Source organism: Zootermopsis nevadensis, unplaced genomic scaffold, assembly GCF_977971745.1.
Source record: "Zootermopsis nevadensis isolate Lab colony 2312 unplaced genomic scaffold, Znev_1.0 Znev_ptg000015l, whole genome shotgun sequence".
NCBI classification, from domain to species: domain Eukaryota; kingdom Metazoa; phylum Arthropoda; class Insecta; order Blattodea; family Termopsidae; genus Zootermopsis; species Zootermopsis nevadensis.
Genome location: NW_028259147.1, coordinates 713,671 through 733,014, shown reverse-complemented (window position 1 = coordinate 733,014; position 19,344 = coordinate 713,671). Strand labels below are relative to the sequence as shown.

General features: G+C 37.0%; 3 protein-coding genes across 15 annotated transcripts in view; 2 read left to right on the top strand and 1 right to left on the bottom strand.

The window, feature by feature from the left end:
* The window catches only part of sdk (sidekick cell adhesion molecule), a 61,946-nt gene extending 49,653 nt beyond the window's left edge, over positions 1-12,293 (top strand). For both annotated transcript variants that reach the window (XM_087348975.1, XM_087348974.1), the window contains 13 exons: positions 260-410; positions 668-848; positions 1,302-1,517; positions 2,097-2,293; positions 3,055-3,248; positions 3,554-3,793; positions 4,271-4,471; positions 4,802-4,943; positions 5,518-5,796; positions 7,249-7,406; positions 8,429-8,591; positions 9,355-9,689; positions 9,980-12,293. In XM_087348975.1, coding sequence (XP_087205101.1) covers positions 260-410; positions 668-848; positions 1,302-1,517; positions 2,097-2,293; positions 3,055-3,248; positions 3,554-3,793; positions 4,271-4,471; positions 4,802-4,943; positions 5,518-5,796; positions 7,249-7,406; positions 8,429-8,591; positions 9,355-9,689; positions 9,980-10,222 — 2,700 coding nt within the window. In that variant the 3' untranslated portion in view covers positions 10,223-12,293. The remainder of the gene's footprint in view (positions 1-259; positions 411-667; positions 849-1,301; positions 1,518-2,096; positions 2,294-3,054; positions 3,249-3,553; positions 3,794-4,270; positions 4,472-4,801; positions 4,944-5,517; positions 5,797-7,248; positions 7,407-8,428; positions 8,592-9,354; positions 9,690-9,979) is intronic.
* Positions 12,294-14,094: 1,801 nt separating this feature from the next.
* On the bottom strand, positions 14,095-16,683 carry AIMP2 (aaRS-interacting multifunctional protein 2). Of its 3 annotated transcripts, none has more exons than XM_022066226.2 (5): positions 16,345-16,683; positions 15,471-15,644; positions 15,152-15,383; positions 14,645-15,034; positions 14,095-14,336 (listed from the first exon to the last, which is right to left on the bottom strand). In XM_022066226.2, exons 1-5 carry the CDS (start codon positions 16,531-16,533, stop codon positions 14,329-14,331), a joined length of 993 nt encoding a protein of 330 aa, XP_021921918.1. In that variant the 5' UTR covers positions 16,534-16,683; the 3' UTR covers positions 14,095-14,328. The 3 variants fall into 3 exon arrangements, with proteins under 3 accessions (XP_021921918.1, XP_021921919.1, XP_021921920.1); XM_022066227.2 differs by having other exon boundaries at positions 16,363-16,682; XM_022066228.2 differs by lacking the exon at positions 16,345-16,683 and adding an exon at positions 15,878-16,019.
* Positions 15,985-19,344, top strand: part of E(bx) (nucleosome-remodeling factor subunit NURF301 E(bx)) — a 37,831-nt gene continuing 34,471 nt past the window's right edge. For 6 of the 10 annotated variants that reach the window (XM_087348966.1, XM_087348965.1, XM_087348967.1 and 3 more), the window contains exon 1: positions 16,964-18,542. In XM_087348966.1, coding sequence (XP_087205092.1) covers positions 17,534-18,542 — 1,009 coding nt within the window. In that variant the 5' untranslated portion in view covers positions 16,964-17,533. Of the gene's footprint in view, positions 16,062-16,963; positions 18,543-19,344 lie in introns of those variants that run through there. The other 4 variants (XM_087348972.1, XM_087348970.1, XM_087348969.1 and 1 more) reach the window with 2 other exon arrangements.

Sequence of the window (19,344 nt, the reverse complement as noted above, 5' to 3'; positions counted from 1 at the left end):
ACAGATACTACACTACATATAATGTTATTGTGTGATGAAGCTAATCATCACTCGAGGTTACGTGGTCTTAATAGATCTGCTTAATTATCTTTATTTTCTGCCATAAAGATCTTTCATATTTGTGATGTAGGAAGTAAGGATGTCATAAAACATTAATATATTAAATAAGGATCCCATTTGAAGAATACATTTGTTTTGTTGTTGGTTTAAACTGGTGTGCATTAATTGTGTAATAATTATTTCATATTATATGTTTCAGTACAAAGACATTCCGAATAATGCAACGCAGACCACGACGCTTACTGAACTGCGGAAATACGTGCAATATCACATCCAGGTTTTGGCTTACACTCGTTTGGGAGATGGTGCCCTTAGCACTCCCCCTGTTCGTGTTCAGACCTTTGAAGATGGTAAATTAATTAATTATTTATTTTCTTAGTAGCAGGTGTATTGAAACAATAAATACATCGATGTCACCGTGTAATGTTTCGTAATATAAAGTTTCGAGTAATTTGTGTCAGAATTCGCTCATTTAAGGTTAGTGTTCATATTCACTGTTGAAAAGAAAAATGTTGAATGTGTACTCAGTTTAGTTTTTCAAGCAGAATTCTCAATTTTCCATACTGTGATTGAGTAATTTATATTAAATATTTTATTTTATTTTCAGCTCCTGGAGCTCCTTCAAATGTATCATTTCCAGATGTATCGTTTACAACTGCTCGCATTATATGGGACGTCCCAGATGAACCAAATGGAGAAATTTTAGCGTATCGTGTGACCTATCACTTACGTATGCACAGTAATCTCAACTTTTCTCGTGAGTTTCCACCCTCAGACAGAACATACAGGTAAGTGAAATCTTACAAACTTCACTTTTGTATATAAAAGTGTGTATGTGCGTAACTGATACACTTTATGGACTTGCTCCAGATTGTGAGTCTCTGGTTTTGTCTCCACTTCCATCCACATTTCTGTACACGTGGAATTTCACTGACTAGGTAATGACATCTCGTGTTCCACAGAACAAGCAGAATCTTTTTGGCTCTCTGAATGGTGATCATCTTTGTTTATTTTTTAAGAAAAACTTTGCTCATGGAGTCAGTTAACTAATGCCATGGAGCAGAGACCTTTTGAGAAGCTAATACCCTGTATCTTTAAGATCCATTTTAATATTATCCTCTCTTATATATCTGTTCTTCCAAGTGGTCCTTTACATCAAGTTTTCTGACCAAAACAATATGTACTTTTCTCAAGTGATATAGTTTAGTTTTAATTAAATTAAATCATATTTTTCTTTACAGGGCAACGGAACTATCGTCGGAGCAATACTACATGTTCTCTGTCACAGCTCAGACCCGCTTAGGATGGGGGAAGACAGCCAGAGCACTTGTGTTTACTACAAATAATCGTGAACGACCACAACCTCCGTCTGTGCCACAGATTAGTCCGAGCCAAGTTCAGAGTGAACAGATTACATTCAGTTGGACACCAGGTCGTGATGGCTTCTCACCTCTCAGGTACGTGTGATCCCTGGAGCACTGGAGATGACGGAAGAAGAAAGATGCTGTATTTCCTTGTGTTCCGTGTATTCATATTTCTTAGTTTGTGTAAAATATTTCTTTGAATTTTATACCCTTTTCTCAAATAGTTCACATTTTTGTATATTATTATGTATGAAGGATATAAATATAAATACATATCAAATTATGTAATGTACAAGCAATGTATGAGATTTTGTAAGTCTAATTTCTTATATTTAATAGTTCCGCCACGGTGGTCTAGCGGTTAGAACGCTGGCCTTGTAATCCTGGGGTCTCGGGTTCGATTCCCGGCGGTGCCCGAATTTATAACTTGTGTTGGGCAAGGCCGTGGTCTAGGCAACACGGAGTTTTCCTCCGTGGCATCCCAACAATTACTCCATTCACACACAGAAGAAGGCAATGGCAAACCACATCTGGATCATCTGCCAAGAACATATATGAACAGGTCCCAGTCCGAGAAAAGGATGGAACACTAAATAAATAAAAAATAATTTAATAGTTGCGTACAGTGGAATAAATGGTTGTGATTTAAACGTCGCATGTTATGTGATTCAGGTACTACACTGTCCAATACGCAGAAAGTTCTGGTCCCTGGCAGACAGTTCCAGAGCGAGTCGACCCTCAGGTCATGTCATACACAGTGGCAAGCCTCAAGCCATTTACTTCTTATCGGTTTAGGATCCAGGCTACCAATGACATTGGTCCCAGTGGATGGAGTTTAGAGTCGGGTGTTGCACGAACACTTCCTGCAGGTATAACCTTATAAAAATCTGTATGATATAAGTAATTGTTATGTTATGTTATTCACTAAATTATTTATGTTGCAAAAATCAGGGCTGTTTAAAGTATTAATTTGTTTGAAGGGATTTCAAATGTTTTTTTAAACAACTAGTGTTGCAGATATATTGTATCTGTAGCGCTGTGTTAGCCTTATTTATGTTGTAAAGCTGAGGAATACATAAAAAAATATTAACCTTTGAAGTTAAACAACATACCACCTAAATACAAAACAACATATCCCAAATTTGATTGAATTAATTTGAATTCTTTGAATGCAAGTGATAATTTGTGTCCAAAGTTATTTTCTTCTTTCGCTGTCGGATATAGTTCTGTTCATGTATTAAGTCTAGGATTAGTATTGGAGATTTTAAGCCACGTGTGTACAAAATGATGAATCAGTTCCAGTTTTTATACATTATTCTGTGTAACACTGAACTATGGTGAGACGAAATAGGCAAGTTGCCTAATCCCTGGGTTGAAGCAGAGGAACTTCAAAGGAAGCAGCTGTGAAAGTAGTTGATAGAACATTTAGAACTACGTGATTATCGTAATTAGAGGTTTCTTCATGTGGTCTGAGATCGTATGAGTTTTAGGTAGCATTACGTCTATCAAAGAATCCCAGCAGCTACTGCCTTTAGCTGCTAAGATTTGAAATGTTGGCCTTCTGATTTCACCATAGCGGAACTACAACGTACTTCTCACAAATAACTGAAATGCTGCTTGTACTGTGCAGCTCCGAGCAGAGGCGTGACTGGCCTCAAGGTGGTGCCAATCACAACAACGAGTGTGAGGGTAGAGTGGGATGCTGTAGAGAAGATTTACTGGAGTGGTGACCACGAGACAGGAGGATATCGGGTTGAATATCGCTCTGAAAAGTTCCCTACAGCAGTTCAATCTACACCCAAAGAAGATGTGATGGGTACTGAGGTGAGCTCATGTTATACCATGGTCAGCACCGCCATATCTTCCAAATACTGGACATTAATGTTAGGACAAATGAGAACAATAGAGACGGTACAAATGTGTATCCACAGAACAGATGCAGGACACAGAGCGTTGAAACGTAACCATAATTATGTAATAAAAAAAATAACTGCAACATTTTGTAAGAAGGTTTGACATTTTAATGTTTTTTGAAAGATTTTAGCATTTTAATTTAGTGATTAAACTGTGTGTGGACATGTGTAATATTCAGAAAATGATGGTCACATGTTTGTAATGTTACAAAACAGGCCAACCAGGTTGTGTTGAAGGACCTGACTCGCAACTGTAACTACGACATTGTGGTTGTCCCATTCAACTCTCAAGGTTCTGGACCATCTAGCCCTCCTGCAGCAGTGTACGTGGGTGAAGCTGTGCCAACAGGAGAACCACGAGCGGTAGAAGGGGAAGCCGTTTCGTCCACAGAGGTGAGGCTGCATTGGAAGCCTCCACAGCAGAGCCAGCAGAATGGCGACCTCTTGGGTTACAAGGTAAATAAATGTATACATTCACCTGGAATTTAATTTGGTTTGGGGGCGCTCATTGTATTACTGCATCCCCCCCCCGTCACCCACTCGCTGTATGGCGCAGGAAATTCTTTGTAAAGTCGATTGTATACTCAGCTTATCAAACAAAAGCCTGCGTTCCTTATGGAACCCAAAGGTTCATCACCATATTCACAAAAACCTAATTATGTATCTGTTCTTATGTGGACAGAATTTAAGACCAGTTCTTATTTAACTAACTTCACGTAGTTCTAACGATGCTGATAATCTCTCAGCTGGTCAGGAAACACCCACTTCGTGTGAAACATGAAGATTCATTACCACCACCATCTTGAGACAAATGAATCCAGCCCACACTATAATTTAATATTTGTTTTAATGTAGAGTGATGGCAGAGAATATCATGTGTTAAATGTGATGCACCTTTTCATATTCTAATTAACTTTGTGTTTCATGTGACAGATCTTTTACCTCGTTACATACTCACCCCTGGATGAGGAAGATACTCATCTTGAAGAAGAGCTGGAAGTGGTTCCAGCCTCTTATAATTCACACAACCTGGTGTTCCTGGATAAATTCACTGAATATCATATCCAGATACTGGCGTTTAACCCGGCAGGTGATGGCCCCAGGTCTACACCCATAACAATCAAGACTTTACAGGTATGCTAACCAGTGCTGCTAGGAACCAGATTCACCCTTTACTGTCGAATGACTCGGAGGAATTAATAATGCCCATAGAAGTGCGGAAATGGCGATCCACATGGATTATACAAGTATACTGGTGATTGGTTTGAGTCATTGTATTATTAAAATGAGATGGGTGAGATGTGTGTGCATGCGTGGGAGAGATGAGAAATACGTGTAGAATTTTATTCAGAAAATCTGAAGAGAAAAGAGCACTTGTCAGATGGATATTAAACAATTATGACAGGGTATGAACTGGACTGATGTCATTTTGGATAGAAATCAGTGAAACTGTTCTGTCATCAGGGCTTACCTGGTCCTCCGAGTAATCTGAGGTTTTCTGACATCACAATGAGCGGTCTGATTGTGTCTTGGGATCGACCTAAGAAACCAAATGGAGAAATAGTCGGCTACATCGTTAGTTACGAAACAGCCAAACAAAATGAACGTAAGTAAAGAAATATTCATGAATAAGTAACAATGATAATGATGTGTATTTATCATTTGTTTTATTCTTTCCGTATCCTGGTAAGCAGCAGACTTTTTTAAAAATGCTTTCAGCCGAATTGTCTGTTGATGTATTTTCCAATTAACTTTATACTGTCTATATATATTTATTATGTTTAAGGAACAATAGTGGCCTTTTAGAGGTTTTCACAGAAACATTACTTACATATTTGTCTCTAAAAAATTGTAGGTTTGATTAGCTTCTGTTGGTCTATTCATGTAGTCTAGGTTCGTCATAACACAGAGCAGTCATGTTCTTATTTTTATTTTTGTAATGTGTAATGATGAAACTTTTGCAGGTGCCTTCTTTTTAATGCTTTTCAGATTTTGGTATCAGAAATATAATTCCAGATTAACCTTGAAATTGACAGTGCTGTATACTTTTTAAGTTGTCGCTAACTAACGTTCAGATTAAGGTTATATTTATTGCTTTCGTCACATATGTTTTTAGTATAATGCTGGTGTATGGTATCTGGTTTTCATTAAACTAATATGCAGGTGTGTTTCTTTATCAGGTTTTAGCAAACAGGTGAAACAAAAAGTGACTGGTACTAGTCTGCTTGTACAGACTCTTGAAGAGGAAGTGACGTACACATTCTCTGTGCGTGCATTAACGATCGATTATGGGCCAGCAGTTACTGAAAATGTGACGACAGGCCCACAGGACGGTTCTCCCGCAAAACCGAAAGATCTTGCGATGAGCAAGTCTGTGTCCAGCGTTGACATGCGCTGGAAAAATGGTCCTTCCGGAAAAGGGGCTATTCTTGGTTATTACATCCAGAGTAAAAGAAAAGGTAACAGCTTCAGTTATATGGTTACTAACGTTGATGAAGTGCAAACTGCGGTTCATACTTAACAATATCTCATGATGAGATGTTTATCTTAACCATTTAGATTCAAGATACACTAACCATAATATTTTGTGATTGCCGCTGGACAGGTTAATTATATTAGCATTACAGTAAGTAATAACAGTTTCATATTTTACTATTACAAAACATTTTCTGTCCTAACAGCTTTAGAAGACTGGCAACTCTGTAAGTGTCTTTGGTCACTTGTGTAGACTGTCTGCTATGTTTAAGCTCTATGTAGAATGTTATCAGTGATATCAAAACCTGTGATTGATTTAAGGTGTTGTCAAAGTACAGCGTCCCATGGTCATGAGTCAGATATAGGATTACGGGTTTGAATGCTGCTGGGGAATGGTATTTTCACCGTGTATGACTAACAATTTATCATATTCTGTCATAGTCTGATCACGTGTCTACTTAATGTTCACTGCTCCAGTAATTGGTGAAGAACCTATCTTTCAAGGATCCTCTTAGGTCTATGCATACCTGAAGAATAAGAACACATAAATAGAATCACGTATTCTTCCGAAAATTTAGAATATTGTTATCATAAGTGATAAGTTCTGATACATGAAAAGAAAGCATGCATTTTGTATTGGTATGTGTTATTTTAGTGAATAGACTATATGTGTTTTACAAACTCCGTTTTGATAGCGTTGCATGAAAATGTAAATATCAGTGTTTTCACTTACATGATTGTGGTAAATTTAAAATGAAAGATGTCTATATGATGTCACTTTAGCAATGAGTATTGATTGCAGGTTTTGAAATTGCTGTCGGTCGCCAAAATTAGTAGGGAGATGCTTATGAAAGAAACTTGTGCTTTGGCGTGTTTCATGGTAACAAATAGTGCTCTGTAAATTATTTTTTCATAATGATTTGCTAGGGGAAGTGTAAATAAATTATAGAGTATTAAGTTTACAAATGTCTGAATAATTACAACCAATTTCACAGAATATTTTCTGTTTCTTAATTTTGGCACATGGTTAGATTTCTTATTTTGCATATCTTATGTAGTATTTGCACCACAGTGCATTTCTGCTGAAGCAGGAAACAACCACACATTATTTAGAGTAGATAATAGTATGTTCTGTGCCTTTGTAGCAGCTGTAAACACTTTTATAAAATGTAAATTGTGTAGTTGTTAATTAGAAATGTGTGAACACTAAAGAAAAATGTTTTGTGTAACCAGGAACAGTAGGATTCAGTGCATATTAACCTTTTGCATTCTCTAATTTTATGTCAGTCATCGCTGTAGACTTGATTCACTGTGCTTGAATTCAAAAATTATCACACATTATTAAATGCATATTACACCCAGAAGATCACGCCTGGCATTTTCAATGCCTTGTTAACCTCAGGTCACATAACGTTTCGATTCTCTCCCTCTTCCAGATGACACTAGATGGCAGATAGTGACACGAACCAACAACGGTCTCTTGGAGGAGTTCACTGTGTCGTACCAGAACCTCCTACCATCTACGTCTTACACTTTCCGTGTTATTGCGTACAACAAATATGGTATCAGCTATCCAGCATATTCTGATGATGCGGTAAATACTTTTGCAATAAACGGATTCATCATTGTTAACATCATATAATATCAGAAATGTATTTATTTTATGTGTGGGGTGTGAACAACAAATTTATGGACTGAATATTTTTCTATATGAGTAAGGTATTTTGCTCCTGTTTCATGCTGTCCCCTCGTCCCCCCCGAGTTTGGCTATGCAATGCAAATTGCTGTTGAAAATTTTGATTAATGTAAAAAAAATGTCTTAAATGTTCAGCATCTTCATTGGAGGTCATTCCACTTCTGAACTTTGTAAACCACTCAAAAGTTCAAGCTCTCTTCATCCCTTTGAAAATCATATTTTAATATGTTGTATATTTCCATAACTGTTTTGTCTGCTTTAAAGGGCTTGTTTAAAGTATCACGCTATTAAAATCAAAAATTACTTGCACCACTACACATAACCTTACTTCATCATATCTAAATGACACATCCTTTGGTTTTGAAATGAATACGAAATGCTTTAGCAGACTGTACCCTGCCATCGTCTTGCAGTGGAAAATATACTAACTACAGCAGTATGACCTGGCAGCCTATTTAGAAAATTTGTGCTCGTACCTTGAAATTTGGAAGTATTAAGAATTTTTTTGTGTGTACATTGGTAATGTTATGTATGAAGGTTTGGTAAGCAAGCAGAGATTCTGACTTGACAACTGTATCAGAATTAATCTCTTTGCATTGTGAAACTGTTGTTAAAGCTTTTCTTATTTTGGAGATAGTGGGGTATAACAAAGACCCTAATACACTAGTAAATCTGATGTATGAGAAACAAAATTTTCATGTGGGTTACAGAATCAAACTGGCTCACAGTTTTTATGCCTTATTCAGAAAACTTGAAATTTTTCCAGTAAGAAATTGACATAGTCTGGTCATCAGTGTGCGGTGTTGGCAAACTCACAGGTTTCAGTAGCTTCTACTATGCATCTGTGAAGAAAGAAATTGAAAATCCTAATGTCCATTTGTGCTTGTTTGTGGCCAGTAAATATTCTTTCATTCCTCTAGGTTCTTACACCATCCAAGCTGTATCTAGAGTATGGTTACCTTCAACAGAAGCCATTTTACCGTCAGACATGGTTTATGGTAGCATTAGCAGCTGGATCAATCATTATAATCATCATGATTATTGCTGTTTTGTGTGTAAAGAGCAAAAGCTATAAATATAAACGTGAGTAATTTTTTTGTGATGTTTCTTCTTCTTTTAAACGAGTCTTGCAGTCCATTGTTCTGTAGGATTCAGTCCACACATGGACTGGATTGTGGGTTGCAGAAGGTTAATGTGATGTTAAGAGACATGATAAAGCTTTCTGCTTATCTTTAATATTATTATGTTACATACTTGTATCCACATTATAACATTTACTTTTCATCACTGATCTGTACCATGTATAATTAATTATCCTGTTTTAGTGCATAATGAATTAGTCCAAAGACCTGACATTAATTGAACTAAATTATAAATGATGCATCCTTCACCAGTTGTGATAAAAATCTGTCACCTCATACTGTGTAAGCCATCGCTCTTTAGTGTTTGAGGTTTTCATGGCAGTGAGTTTGAAGATTGGTTGTCTTCTGGGTTATTGCACTGTGTGGTATGCTAGAAGTTTACCTACATTTCGGAGGTCTCGGCTGCAAGATCAGGGTGATGACTGAGGCAGCAAGGACCTCTGAAAAGTCGGTACACTTCTACCATGCTACACGGTGCAACAACCCGGAAGACAACCATCTTCAAATTATTACTCTGCCTGTAATGCAGTTATTATTATGAACTGTTTATTAAATGTGGCAGTTGTTATGATTGTTATGTAATTATCTCTGCTATGGACCTTTTTCATTTCACACATTTTGTTAGTACATCTATTGGCTTATGAAGGTACTGAAGGAGAAAGTTTCTTATTTAATAATTTAATGTTTTTATGTTGGTATCACAGAAGAAGCACAGAAGACATTAGAGGAGTCAATGGCGATGGATATTGATGACAGACAGGAGCTGGCACTGGAGTTGTACCGTTCTCGTAGGGCAGGAGCCCCGGTTATGAGTGCGGGGGGCTGTGGAACGTTAGGGAAGCGCAGCACTCTGGGGCGCAAATCTTTGGGTCACCACCAGCCGCCAGGTCCTCCTATGCTTGGCAAATCACCCCCACGCCCTTCTCCAGCCTCTGTTGCATACCATAGTGATGAGGAGAGTCTGAAGGGTTATGATGAGAATCCTGATGATAGTAGCGTCACTGAGAAGCCTTCAGAGATTAGCTCAACAGACTCTCAGGTATTTTATATAAAAACAAACCATCCTGCACCATAGAACATAGTCCTTGAGAAGTTTATAATTGCTCAGCCAGTCAACAAATTCCCTACCTTTTATGGAACCCAAATGTTCATTACCATGTTCACGAGAGCCCAGTGTCTAAACATTATTGTCATTTTAATTTTCTGTAATAAGTTCACAGTGTGGATGCAAACATTAATTTTTCTGTGTCTGTATTTGTAGACTTTAATTTGATTACTCAAGCAAATGATAACATTTGTTTTTATACTCTTGTTCCTTACATTTTTCAGGGTTCAGAAAGTGAGAATGAAAGTGAACGTTCAGATCCTCATTCATTTGTAAATCATTACGCCAATGTCAATGATTCATTACGGCAGTCATGGAAACGTCAGAAGCCTGTGCGCAATTATTCAAGTTATACAGACTCAGAGCCAGAGGGCAGTGCTGTGATGAGTCTCAACGGAGGGCAGATCATTATGAATAACATGGCAAGATCACGAGCTCCTCTTCCAGGTTTCTCTTCATTTGTATGATAGTGCCGTGGTCACAGTTCGGCTGTAAAGGAGCCCGATGTTTTCTATGGCTACAGCGTCTATAAGACTGAGATGGCAGACTGTGAGAGAGAAGTGACAGATGTTTGGAAGAATATTGTGATAAAAAGAATGTCAAACTCTCAAATTCCATCCACTACACAATTCTGTTTCAGATTCCTATAAACATTAGGTGACAGGACACCTAAGTATTATTTTTATAGTCACCAAAACTAAGTAACACATACTTAGATCAGAGCCAATGAGGATCAAAATGTGAGCCAGAGTAGACGTTTGCCATAACTATGTTCTACTGTCGCTCGCCAGTCTGTGATACTTAAAATAGATACGTGTTTTTAAGATGCCTCTAATTTTGAAGACGGTATCCTTCTGGGACGTTGTGCTGTATAGTCGGGTATAAGTTTACTGACGTTTCAGAGGTCCTTGCTGCCTCCATCATCAGGGCGATGATCAAATTCTACCAGACAACACAATGCAACATCCCAGAAGACAGCTGTCTTCACACTTGTCATTGTGAGAACCTGAAATCTCACCATGCCTGTATTTTTGTATAGTGTGTCTGTTGTAGGTAGATTTCCATTATGTACGTCATTTTAGGTAATCGACTGTGTGGAGGGGCTCAGGGGATGTCTGCTTCTTGCCATATTTATAGCCACGTGAGTCAGATAATAAGAACTTCATCCCCTGAATCACCAGCTGTAATTGGAGGCTTCAGTGCATCCGGGTTTGGTGTTCTACCAACGACAGGGAACTTATTCCATTTAATTATTTTATATATGTGAAACATTGCACAAAAATGTTCATTACATAGACAACGTTAAGTATGAGCAAGATCATTATTATACTGACTGACTGCATATGTTATTATTATCTTGGCTGTCTTCTGGGTGTAGCTTTGTGTAGTCTGGTATAGGTTTACCAAGGTTATCATCGTTTCAGAGGCCTTTGCTGCCTCCATCATCAGACTGATGACGGAGACAGCAAAGACATTCGAAGCAGTAAACGTCTACCAGACTCCAGAGTGTTGTAACCTAGAAGACAGCCATCTTTGTGGTCACCACGAGAACCACAAATTCTACTTATGTTGTTTTTGTCCATCTTACACAACAGATTATTACTTAATGTCTGACTGATTGTATATTTTTGTATCTTTAGCAAGAAGTTGAAAGATGACATTGAATATGTCAAGTGTATTTCATTATGCTTGTACTGAAGTGGACTGTTCTATATATAACTGTATTTTAAGTTAAAGGTTAGAATACGTGACACTGTATATATCATGTCGTAATTCACAGTCACTTCTTACTTCATTAGCGTAATTGAGAAATATGTATAAGTAAGAGTGATCAGATTGTAATTTATAAAAATCCATCATTTGAAGTGACAGTGTGCAAAACTGTGCAGCCTATTTCTTGAAGTAATGTTTATGTTGCCATAAATGTTGTGTTTGAAATATTGAAGTTGGTGTCTGTGTCTTGTACACAATTTGTATCTTTATGGATAAACAAACAGCATCACATTATGAACAGGTAATTTTCAACTTTTCATCAGTTATGTTGCTCAGAGTTGTGAGGGAAATTTGTTGTTATGATGACTGTGCCTTAGACATGCATAATCTTTACATTTGCATAAATACACAGTATTTAAACTCGTACCACTGATAATAACCTTTCTTTCAAGTACCATCATGAGGTCTTGGTTTCATTGTTACTGCAAGTCATTTGAATCTTTTAATATACTTTTAAATTATTTTGAGTAAAATGTGGCAAAATTCCTGGTTTGTTACAATATCTGGACCTATAATTAATTTAATTTTGCTTGGCTCCGTGCTATGTTTATGGAAATGTGCAGATTCTGTAAAAATTTATTTATTAATGGTCACAAGCAGAAACATTCTTTGGAATGGATCTGTATCATGTAATTTGTACTGTTTTAAAACCACTGCCATTTAAAGTAATAATTATATATACTTTAAAGTATTCTGATCATGTGCAATGCAGTTAAAAGTAATTACTCTCTGAAGTTTAAATAGTAAACTGATCTGGAGATATTATTGTTAGATATTCATTTCAAGATCCCTGTTAATGTCAAATTTACCTTTTGTGTAGTTCACCACCAGCTGCCTATATTCACTGAATAGTCTTCCTGTTCTGTCCAGAGAATTTTCTCCTGTGTTTCACTATGCTTCATACAGCCAAGTGTTGAGCTCCGTTGTTTTCCATGTTTCAGAATGTTAAAACATCTAATGACTTATTATTTTTTTATTCCAGGTGAGTGTAAGTACACTGCTGATTTCTTGCGATGGTAAAGACATGAAGCAATGTCATCATTATACTTGTAGTAGATACAAGGAAAAAATTTCAGACTACCAGAAGTTTTGGTTTTCTGTATGATTTCGAAGCAAAATTTGGTAAGATTCACCAAGAAAGATGGCATTCATATGAGAAACAAAGATTTTAGTTAGAGGCCAGTTATATACTAATTCATAGTTTCAGGCCATAAATGTTAACTATCAATGTTGGTCTTCTGAGTAGTAACATCATCTTCACTACCTGAGAATCTCAGGTATTACTGCATCTGTTGAATGTTTGAAAGATGGCTGTCCACAGTCACGAAGCTAATGGTTATGCCACGTCTGTTGAGTGGTCTCTGCAAACCTGTGTATGCTTATTTAAGTGATGGTTTGCTGTGGAATGAGTCTGTTATTGACCATGAAAATGAAGTTTCTTCTCTGTCAAAGAGTACTGTTCATCTGTGGAGAAATCCTTTAAAAAAAATCTGGCTTGGAAAGTCGTGCTCTGTAGGTGATGTTCTAGTAATTTGTTGCCTGTCGTATAACCATTACATTATATCCTTCCCTGTTACAAAGGTTGCTCTGTGTCTTTGCATCTTTAGTGTTCAGTAGTAACAATCATTTGGAATGAAAAATAGCTTGGTCACTACATTTTTGGACATACTAAGCAATACTGTGCCATTTTATTATATATAACACACTTTGCCAACTGAATGTTGTGAACTGTTAGCACTTCTGCTTTTGAATAGTCCCTCCAGACAACTGCTGGGGTAGTGCCCTAAGTTAGGCCAAACATCAATAGGAATCCAGGACTTCTTAACAGGTTGGAGCAGAGTACATCTTCGGTAGTCAACTGTTCATCAGCTTGTCAAGAAAGTCCCTATCATACTTCCCCATGATTCCACCTCTTTAGCCCATTAAAGGGCCACATTTCATGTGTATGGTTTTCTGTTGGTCTAGACCATCATCATCTCCTCATTCCTTGACTTTGGTTGGCCAGTCTCGGTCTGGTCCCTTTCCTAACCCTCCACAAATGACCCAATTCCTAATATCACTTCTACCCTGAAGATGGAGAACATGTTCACCTCCAAAATGTAGGTATCTACATACAAGTCCATAAAGCATTACAAATTAGAAGTCAAACATTGGGAAGTCCCCTGCCATTACAGAACCATTACCATGTTCACAAGAGCCTTGCCACCATACCTTATCCAAATCATTTTTAATATCATCCTCCCATGTACACCTAGATCTCTCTTCAGGTTATCAGACCAAAATTTCCATTTATATTCCATATGAATGTCATACCTTACCATTAATATACCACAATGTATGCTAAACAGCAACACCACTTAAAAGTTTTCATACATTATAGACATATCAATTTTCACAGAAAATTCTCATATGTTACATTTTCCTAGACAACCTTCAAAGGTCTTAATGACCTAATTACACAACTTCCCATGAATGAACTTCATATATTTCATGCTAAAGTAGTACGGAAGTTCATGATCCTCTTCCCATTTGATAGAGATGATAGGAAAATAAATTCTCTCTCACCTTAGATTTTGCTTATTTATTGGGATTATTAGACACATTTATTCACAGCCACAGGAAAGGGAAATAAACACTGAAATATTTTTTTTAGAATTGTATTTTTTTTCTTTTCCACCATTAATATTCCATTATCACAATATTTTTACAATGTAGAATGGAAGACTTCCACGCATCACATGTAATACTCTTTGTTTCAGCGATGTTCCATAGATGCATCCCACCAACCGCCGTCATGAAGTTAGGAATCTAAATGAGGAGAAGTTTAAAAAAACATTGTATTAATGTTTCACATACCAGTGCTGTAAATGCAAAAGAATATCTATGTTAAATGAGGTTGAGTGATGTTCTCTGTTATGATGCCACAAAGTCTTGTATGTTCTGGAGAAATACATGACCTCCATTTTTGGGGCAGACATTGTCAAAGATGGACGTGGTACAATCCTCTAAACAACCTACAGTACTACACAGCATCATAACCCAAAAGACCATACAATCAGCATCTTCATTGTAGTGCAACTTTAAATCTCAAATGTAATATGGAATAAAATCCTTACCAAGCTTAAGCGACTGAGAACAGTGCTGTAGCCAGTTTTTCATGGCACCACTCAGATCTTGCAGCGGTTCCACTTTTATCTGCCTGAAGACTGACCATACCGCTATATCTGCGATTGAAATCCCGTCCCCTCCTGCCATGAACTGTGATTTTCCTAGGCAGCAATTCAGTGAATGAATTAACGACTGCCGTTCCTTGACTGTCCTACACCGTGCCAGACTGTAGCAAGTATCGAGTAAGCTGTCCAATCTAGATGACACTGCAGGATCATTACTTAGTTCATAGTTGTATCTTGGAGGACCAAGGCGGCTTAAATATCGAAGAATGTTTACTTCACCCTTGATGGTAATATGTTTCATGGGAGATACCACTAGCTCTGTATCAGGTCCGACTGCAAGTGGTAAGGCACATTATAAACAACTTTGTAAATAAAATATTGTAATCAATTCAAAATTATGCAGTGCACATAAAACAAATTTAACCTAACTCAATGAAACTACTTAATTACCATCCTTCCAGACTAGAGTGATATTTAACAGTGATGATCTCTCTTGATCACAATCATCAGATATAACAGACAAGAAATTCTCAAGGTTTGTTGGTAACTGGAGCACACTTGAGTGAATATGACAGCGAACTCCCAACTTCAAGCTGTCGCCCCATAACCTTCGTAAAGCCACAAGGGAATACGGTGGATACTTGGGGCTGGCATTTATTACGATATCATGAATCACTCCGTTCTGAGAACAGAAACAGAAATTGCATTTATATTCTAACACAACATAATACCTATTCCTTTATGATGAAAATACATTACAATTCTGTACCTGTAAGATATTGCATGTTCTACTCCTTGAAATATTGGTTTCTTTTACAGCAGGAGGCGCAGCGGATTGCTTTAATTGTCCTCTAAGAGCTGTGATTTGATTCTTCAAATCGGCCAACTGCGCCAAAATAGCTTCTTGTCGGTTTTCCAGGGCAGTCATTTCAGGTAATGGGCACTAAAATAAAGTAAACACAATTTGTAGCAACAATATTAAGAACCTGTGACTCAAATAAGTAGCTTCATTGAATAACTAAAAATAAGTGAAATTAAGTGTAAAAAATAAATTTATAGGAAAACAGCCTGATATTAGCTTTTGAGAATAAAACTTGCACAAATGTTCTCTTTATCAGGTTAGAAGTTACTACTTATGTGACATGTATTAATATATACTTAGCACTCAAAACTTACTGTCAGACTTTAGTTCAACTGGTGACTTGACAAGAGAGCTTCAATATAACATATGTCTATGGAACATATATATCAATGACCTTATTATAGAAATATTGGGCGGACATATTTGATCTTGATTAGTTGGCTGTTAACTTAGCATGGAAGAGCCAAAGAAATTACAACCGGCAGGAATTTGGAGTCTGTAAGTAATTTATATGTATACAGCATTAACTGCATGTAATTATGCTAGGCTTTCATATTACGTTACATTTGAACTTACTGTGCATCTTACAATAAAATTTAATTGAAGGCATAACTAAACAAAACTGGAAAAGCATCAAGAAAGTCGTGATGAACGAACCGATATTCGTTATTGAAAAAAAAAATTGTCTCACTCCGAGACGTTAGTTGTGCGAAAACTACAAAACACAGTTCCAAAAATGAAATAAAGCATGACAATAAAGAGTTATTTAAAGTCAATAAACCTTCAAAAACTTCTTAACCTGTTCCGAAATACTTGTTGGTCTGGTTTCATTAGATAACTGGTGTTCCAAACGGTTGTTCAGATACGCTTGCTGAATATTTTTCATTCTGTACATACATTTAGGAAGCTCTAGCTCCTCTGTTAATTTTATAATAGGTCGCATTCGATACATGGTATTAGGACCGTTCATTTTATTTTTACTTTTCCCGTTTGATTTGCTGTCCAAATGTTTTGATTACACTTCCCTGTGCAAACTGCCACGCGGTCGTTCGTCAATTTCCTTCGATTTTGTTCTTTACACTGCCATCTTGAGTAACCGTTGATGATACAGTTTTTAGAATCGTTGGTACCAGTTAAAAAATACATTGTGATAACCTTAGTCTTTGTTGCCAAAGTAATAGCCTCTCAAATTAATTAATTTTTTATATACTTGTGTGTACAATATTATACAGGTTTTCAACATTTTCTGTAAACGGTACGTAACTAACATTGTCTCAATAGGACAACTCTTGTTGCTTGGTGGGAGTTTTGTTGGTGTCTGTAATCTATGTGTTTGATCATCAATGGCATAAGATCAATGGTGCCCTCTGTAGTGTATGTGTAAGGAAGTTTTCGTTACAAGCATTTGGATTGGCTAGATGCAAAATTTTGTCTTGCTCCAAGCAGTTATTTCAACCTGTAAACCTATGCATGAAAATGTAATTGGTTCCGATTTGTAGTATGAATCAATAAAACTTAAGTTTTCAATTGCATAGCAGTTAATAGAGAGTGCGAATAAATGGTTCTGAAAACGAAACAAAATTCGGAGTCGTCATGGCGGCGTTACGTTGCACCAATCACGAAACGGATTTGAAAGGACGTGGGATATTCTCACTTCACCGTACATTTCGCGTCAGTGAAATAATTTGTGTTTGTTGTACCCCTATGGATGATTTATTAGCTTTATGATGTTAGAAAGTGGAACTTAAGTAGGTGTGCGTAGTGCTAAGAGTGTTCCTTACAGGCGCAAATGCAAAAATGCAATTTCTGTGCGTGGTCACGTGACGTCCGCGGAAAAATGGCGCAAAGCTCAGAGTGCAAACATGGGCTCCATTTCTGTGGTGTTGTGTCATTTGTATTTGTATACAATAGTGTGTTTTCATAAACCACGTGCTGAATAGGCTTCAGTGATTGACGTACCATAAGCCAAAATGTCAGCAAGAGGTACAAAGAGACGTGGGAGGCCGCCCAAATCGGTGGTTATGGAAAGACCACGAAAGTTTCAATATCATCTAATGAAGAAGCCAAAATACCTGCTGAATCGTGAAAACAGAGGTTCAGAGACTCCGAACTCTCAGACAAGTACACCAACAGCATCAAGAGCGTCCTCCCCGGTTGGAAGTGAAAGTAGTCGTAGAAGTATAAGAAGCAGAGGGAGATACAAACATAGAAGAGGAGGTGGATATCAAAGACGTGGATATAATCCAGATGCAGTTGAAGATAAAGATTCAGAATATCATTATGGTTCCGACTTTGGTGATGAATCTAGTGGAAAGAGTGAATTTGATGACATTCTGAGAAGTGATAGTGAATCAGAAGAAAGCCTTGAGGGTGGTGGATCAAGTGACAGTGACTTTTCACTCTCAAGTTTCAGTACAGTAAGTGGAACCCCAAAAAAGTTTGCAATACATAGACCTCCAAGCCCAGAACCGTTGTGGCTTCAGAACCGTGAAATACCATACTTAGAATTGCCAAAATCCTCAGATGACCTTCTGATTCCTAAAGATCTAATTATGCAAGCATTGTGTGTTTATGAAGTTTTGCGACACTTCAGAACCTTAGTACGCTTGTCACCATTTAGGTTTGAAGAATTCTGTGCAGCTGTTATGTGTGAAGATCAGAGTATCCTTCTGGCAGAAATTCACATTATGCTTCTGAAGGCATTGCTTCGGGAAGAAGATTCCCAGCAGACTCACTTTGGCCCATTGGATCAGAAAGATAGTGTGAATGTTGTATTATACTTTGTGGATGCCATGACATGGCCAGAGGTCTTGCGATCATATGTGGAAAGTGACAAAGATTTTGACTCTGGTACTTTAAACATCTTATGCACCGCTGAATATCCATTCACCACTGTAGAGAATAGATTGAAAGTTCTTCAATTCTTAACTGATCAGTTTCTGATTACAAATCCTGTTCGAGAAGATTTATTAAATGAAGGTACTGTATTCTCCCGCATATTAATTTTTATGTAGTTTTGTAGAAATATGTATTTGTTAGTCATGTTCTTTAAGCTATTCCATTACAATGTTATAATAATGAGACTGAATTGCTAATTTATAACTTTCATCCCCTTTATTTTTGAAGATGATTTGATTCTAAGGGTATAAGTCTATGAAGTAATGTTTAAGAAGTGGTTCACAGAATACAAAAAATGTGTTATTTCTAAATATGTTAGTAGTAGCATTACACTATTTTGCAGATGAAGAGAAGCTAGATAAAGCAAAAGTGAAAGGACGACTTGCCTACTGACATTTTGACTTGGGAGATTAAGTTTTATTTACTTTTAGACCTTCTTAATTTTGTCTGCATGAATGGTTATAATGAGGAGTTGGTGTATACTCTGACACAGTAACTATACTAGTCATTTAATTAATCTACCGTTACTGTCTGTCTGTTAAAAATTGGACAAATATGACATTCCAGTGGTTTAATTTAAAATCTTGTCTGAGAGCGTTGTCATTGAATTGTGCACAGGGTAAATCAGTTACGATTGCTTTTATTTACCATTGCGACAGTGTGGGAGGGTTCTAACAACATATATTCTTTGCTGTCCTGCATAATTTTCAGTTGTTTGTGTTCATTGTCATTAATTTTTGTAGAATGGATAAACATGTTTAGACATATCAGCACTAGATTTGCAGACTGTTATTTGCACTGTACAGTGTGAGACATGAAGTAAGCATTGTTGGAAAACCCATTTCTGTTTTACTGGTACGTGAATCTGAAAACATTTTTGTAC

Coding starts and splice junctions, on each gene's coding strand:
- AIMP2 (XM_022066226.2), bottom strand. CDS start 16,533: ATGAACGGTCCTAATACCATGTATCGAATGCGACCTATTATAAAATTA. Junction 15,645..16,344: donor AGGTTAAGAAGTTTTTGAAG/GTTTATTGACTT, acceptor ACTTTATTTTAG/TGCCCATTACCTGAAATGAC. Junction 15,384..15,470: donor GAACATGCAATATCTTACAG/GTACAGAATTGT, acceptor TTCTGTTCTCAG/AACGGAGTGATTCATGATAT.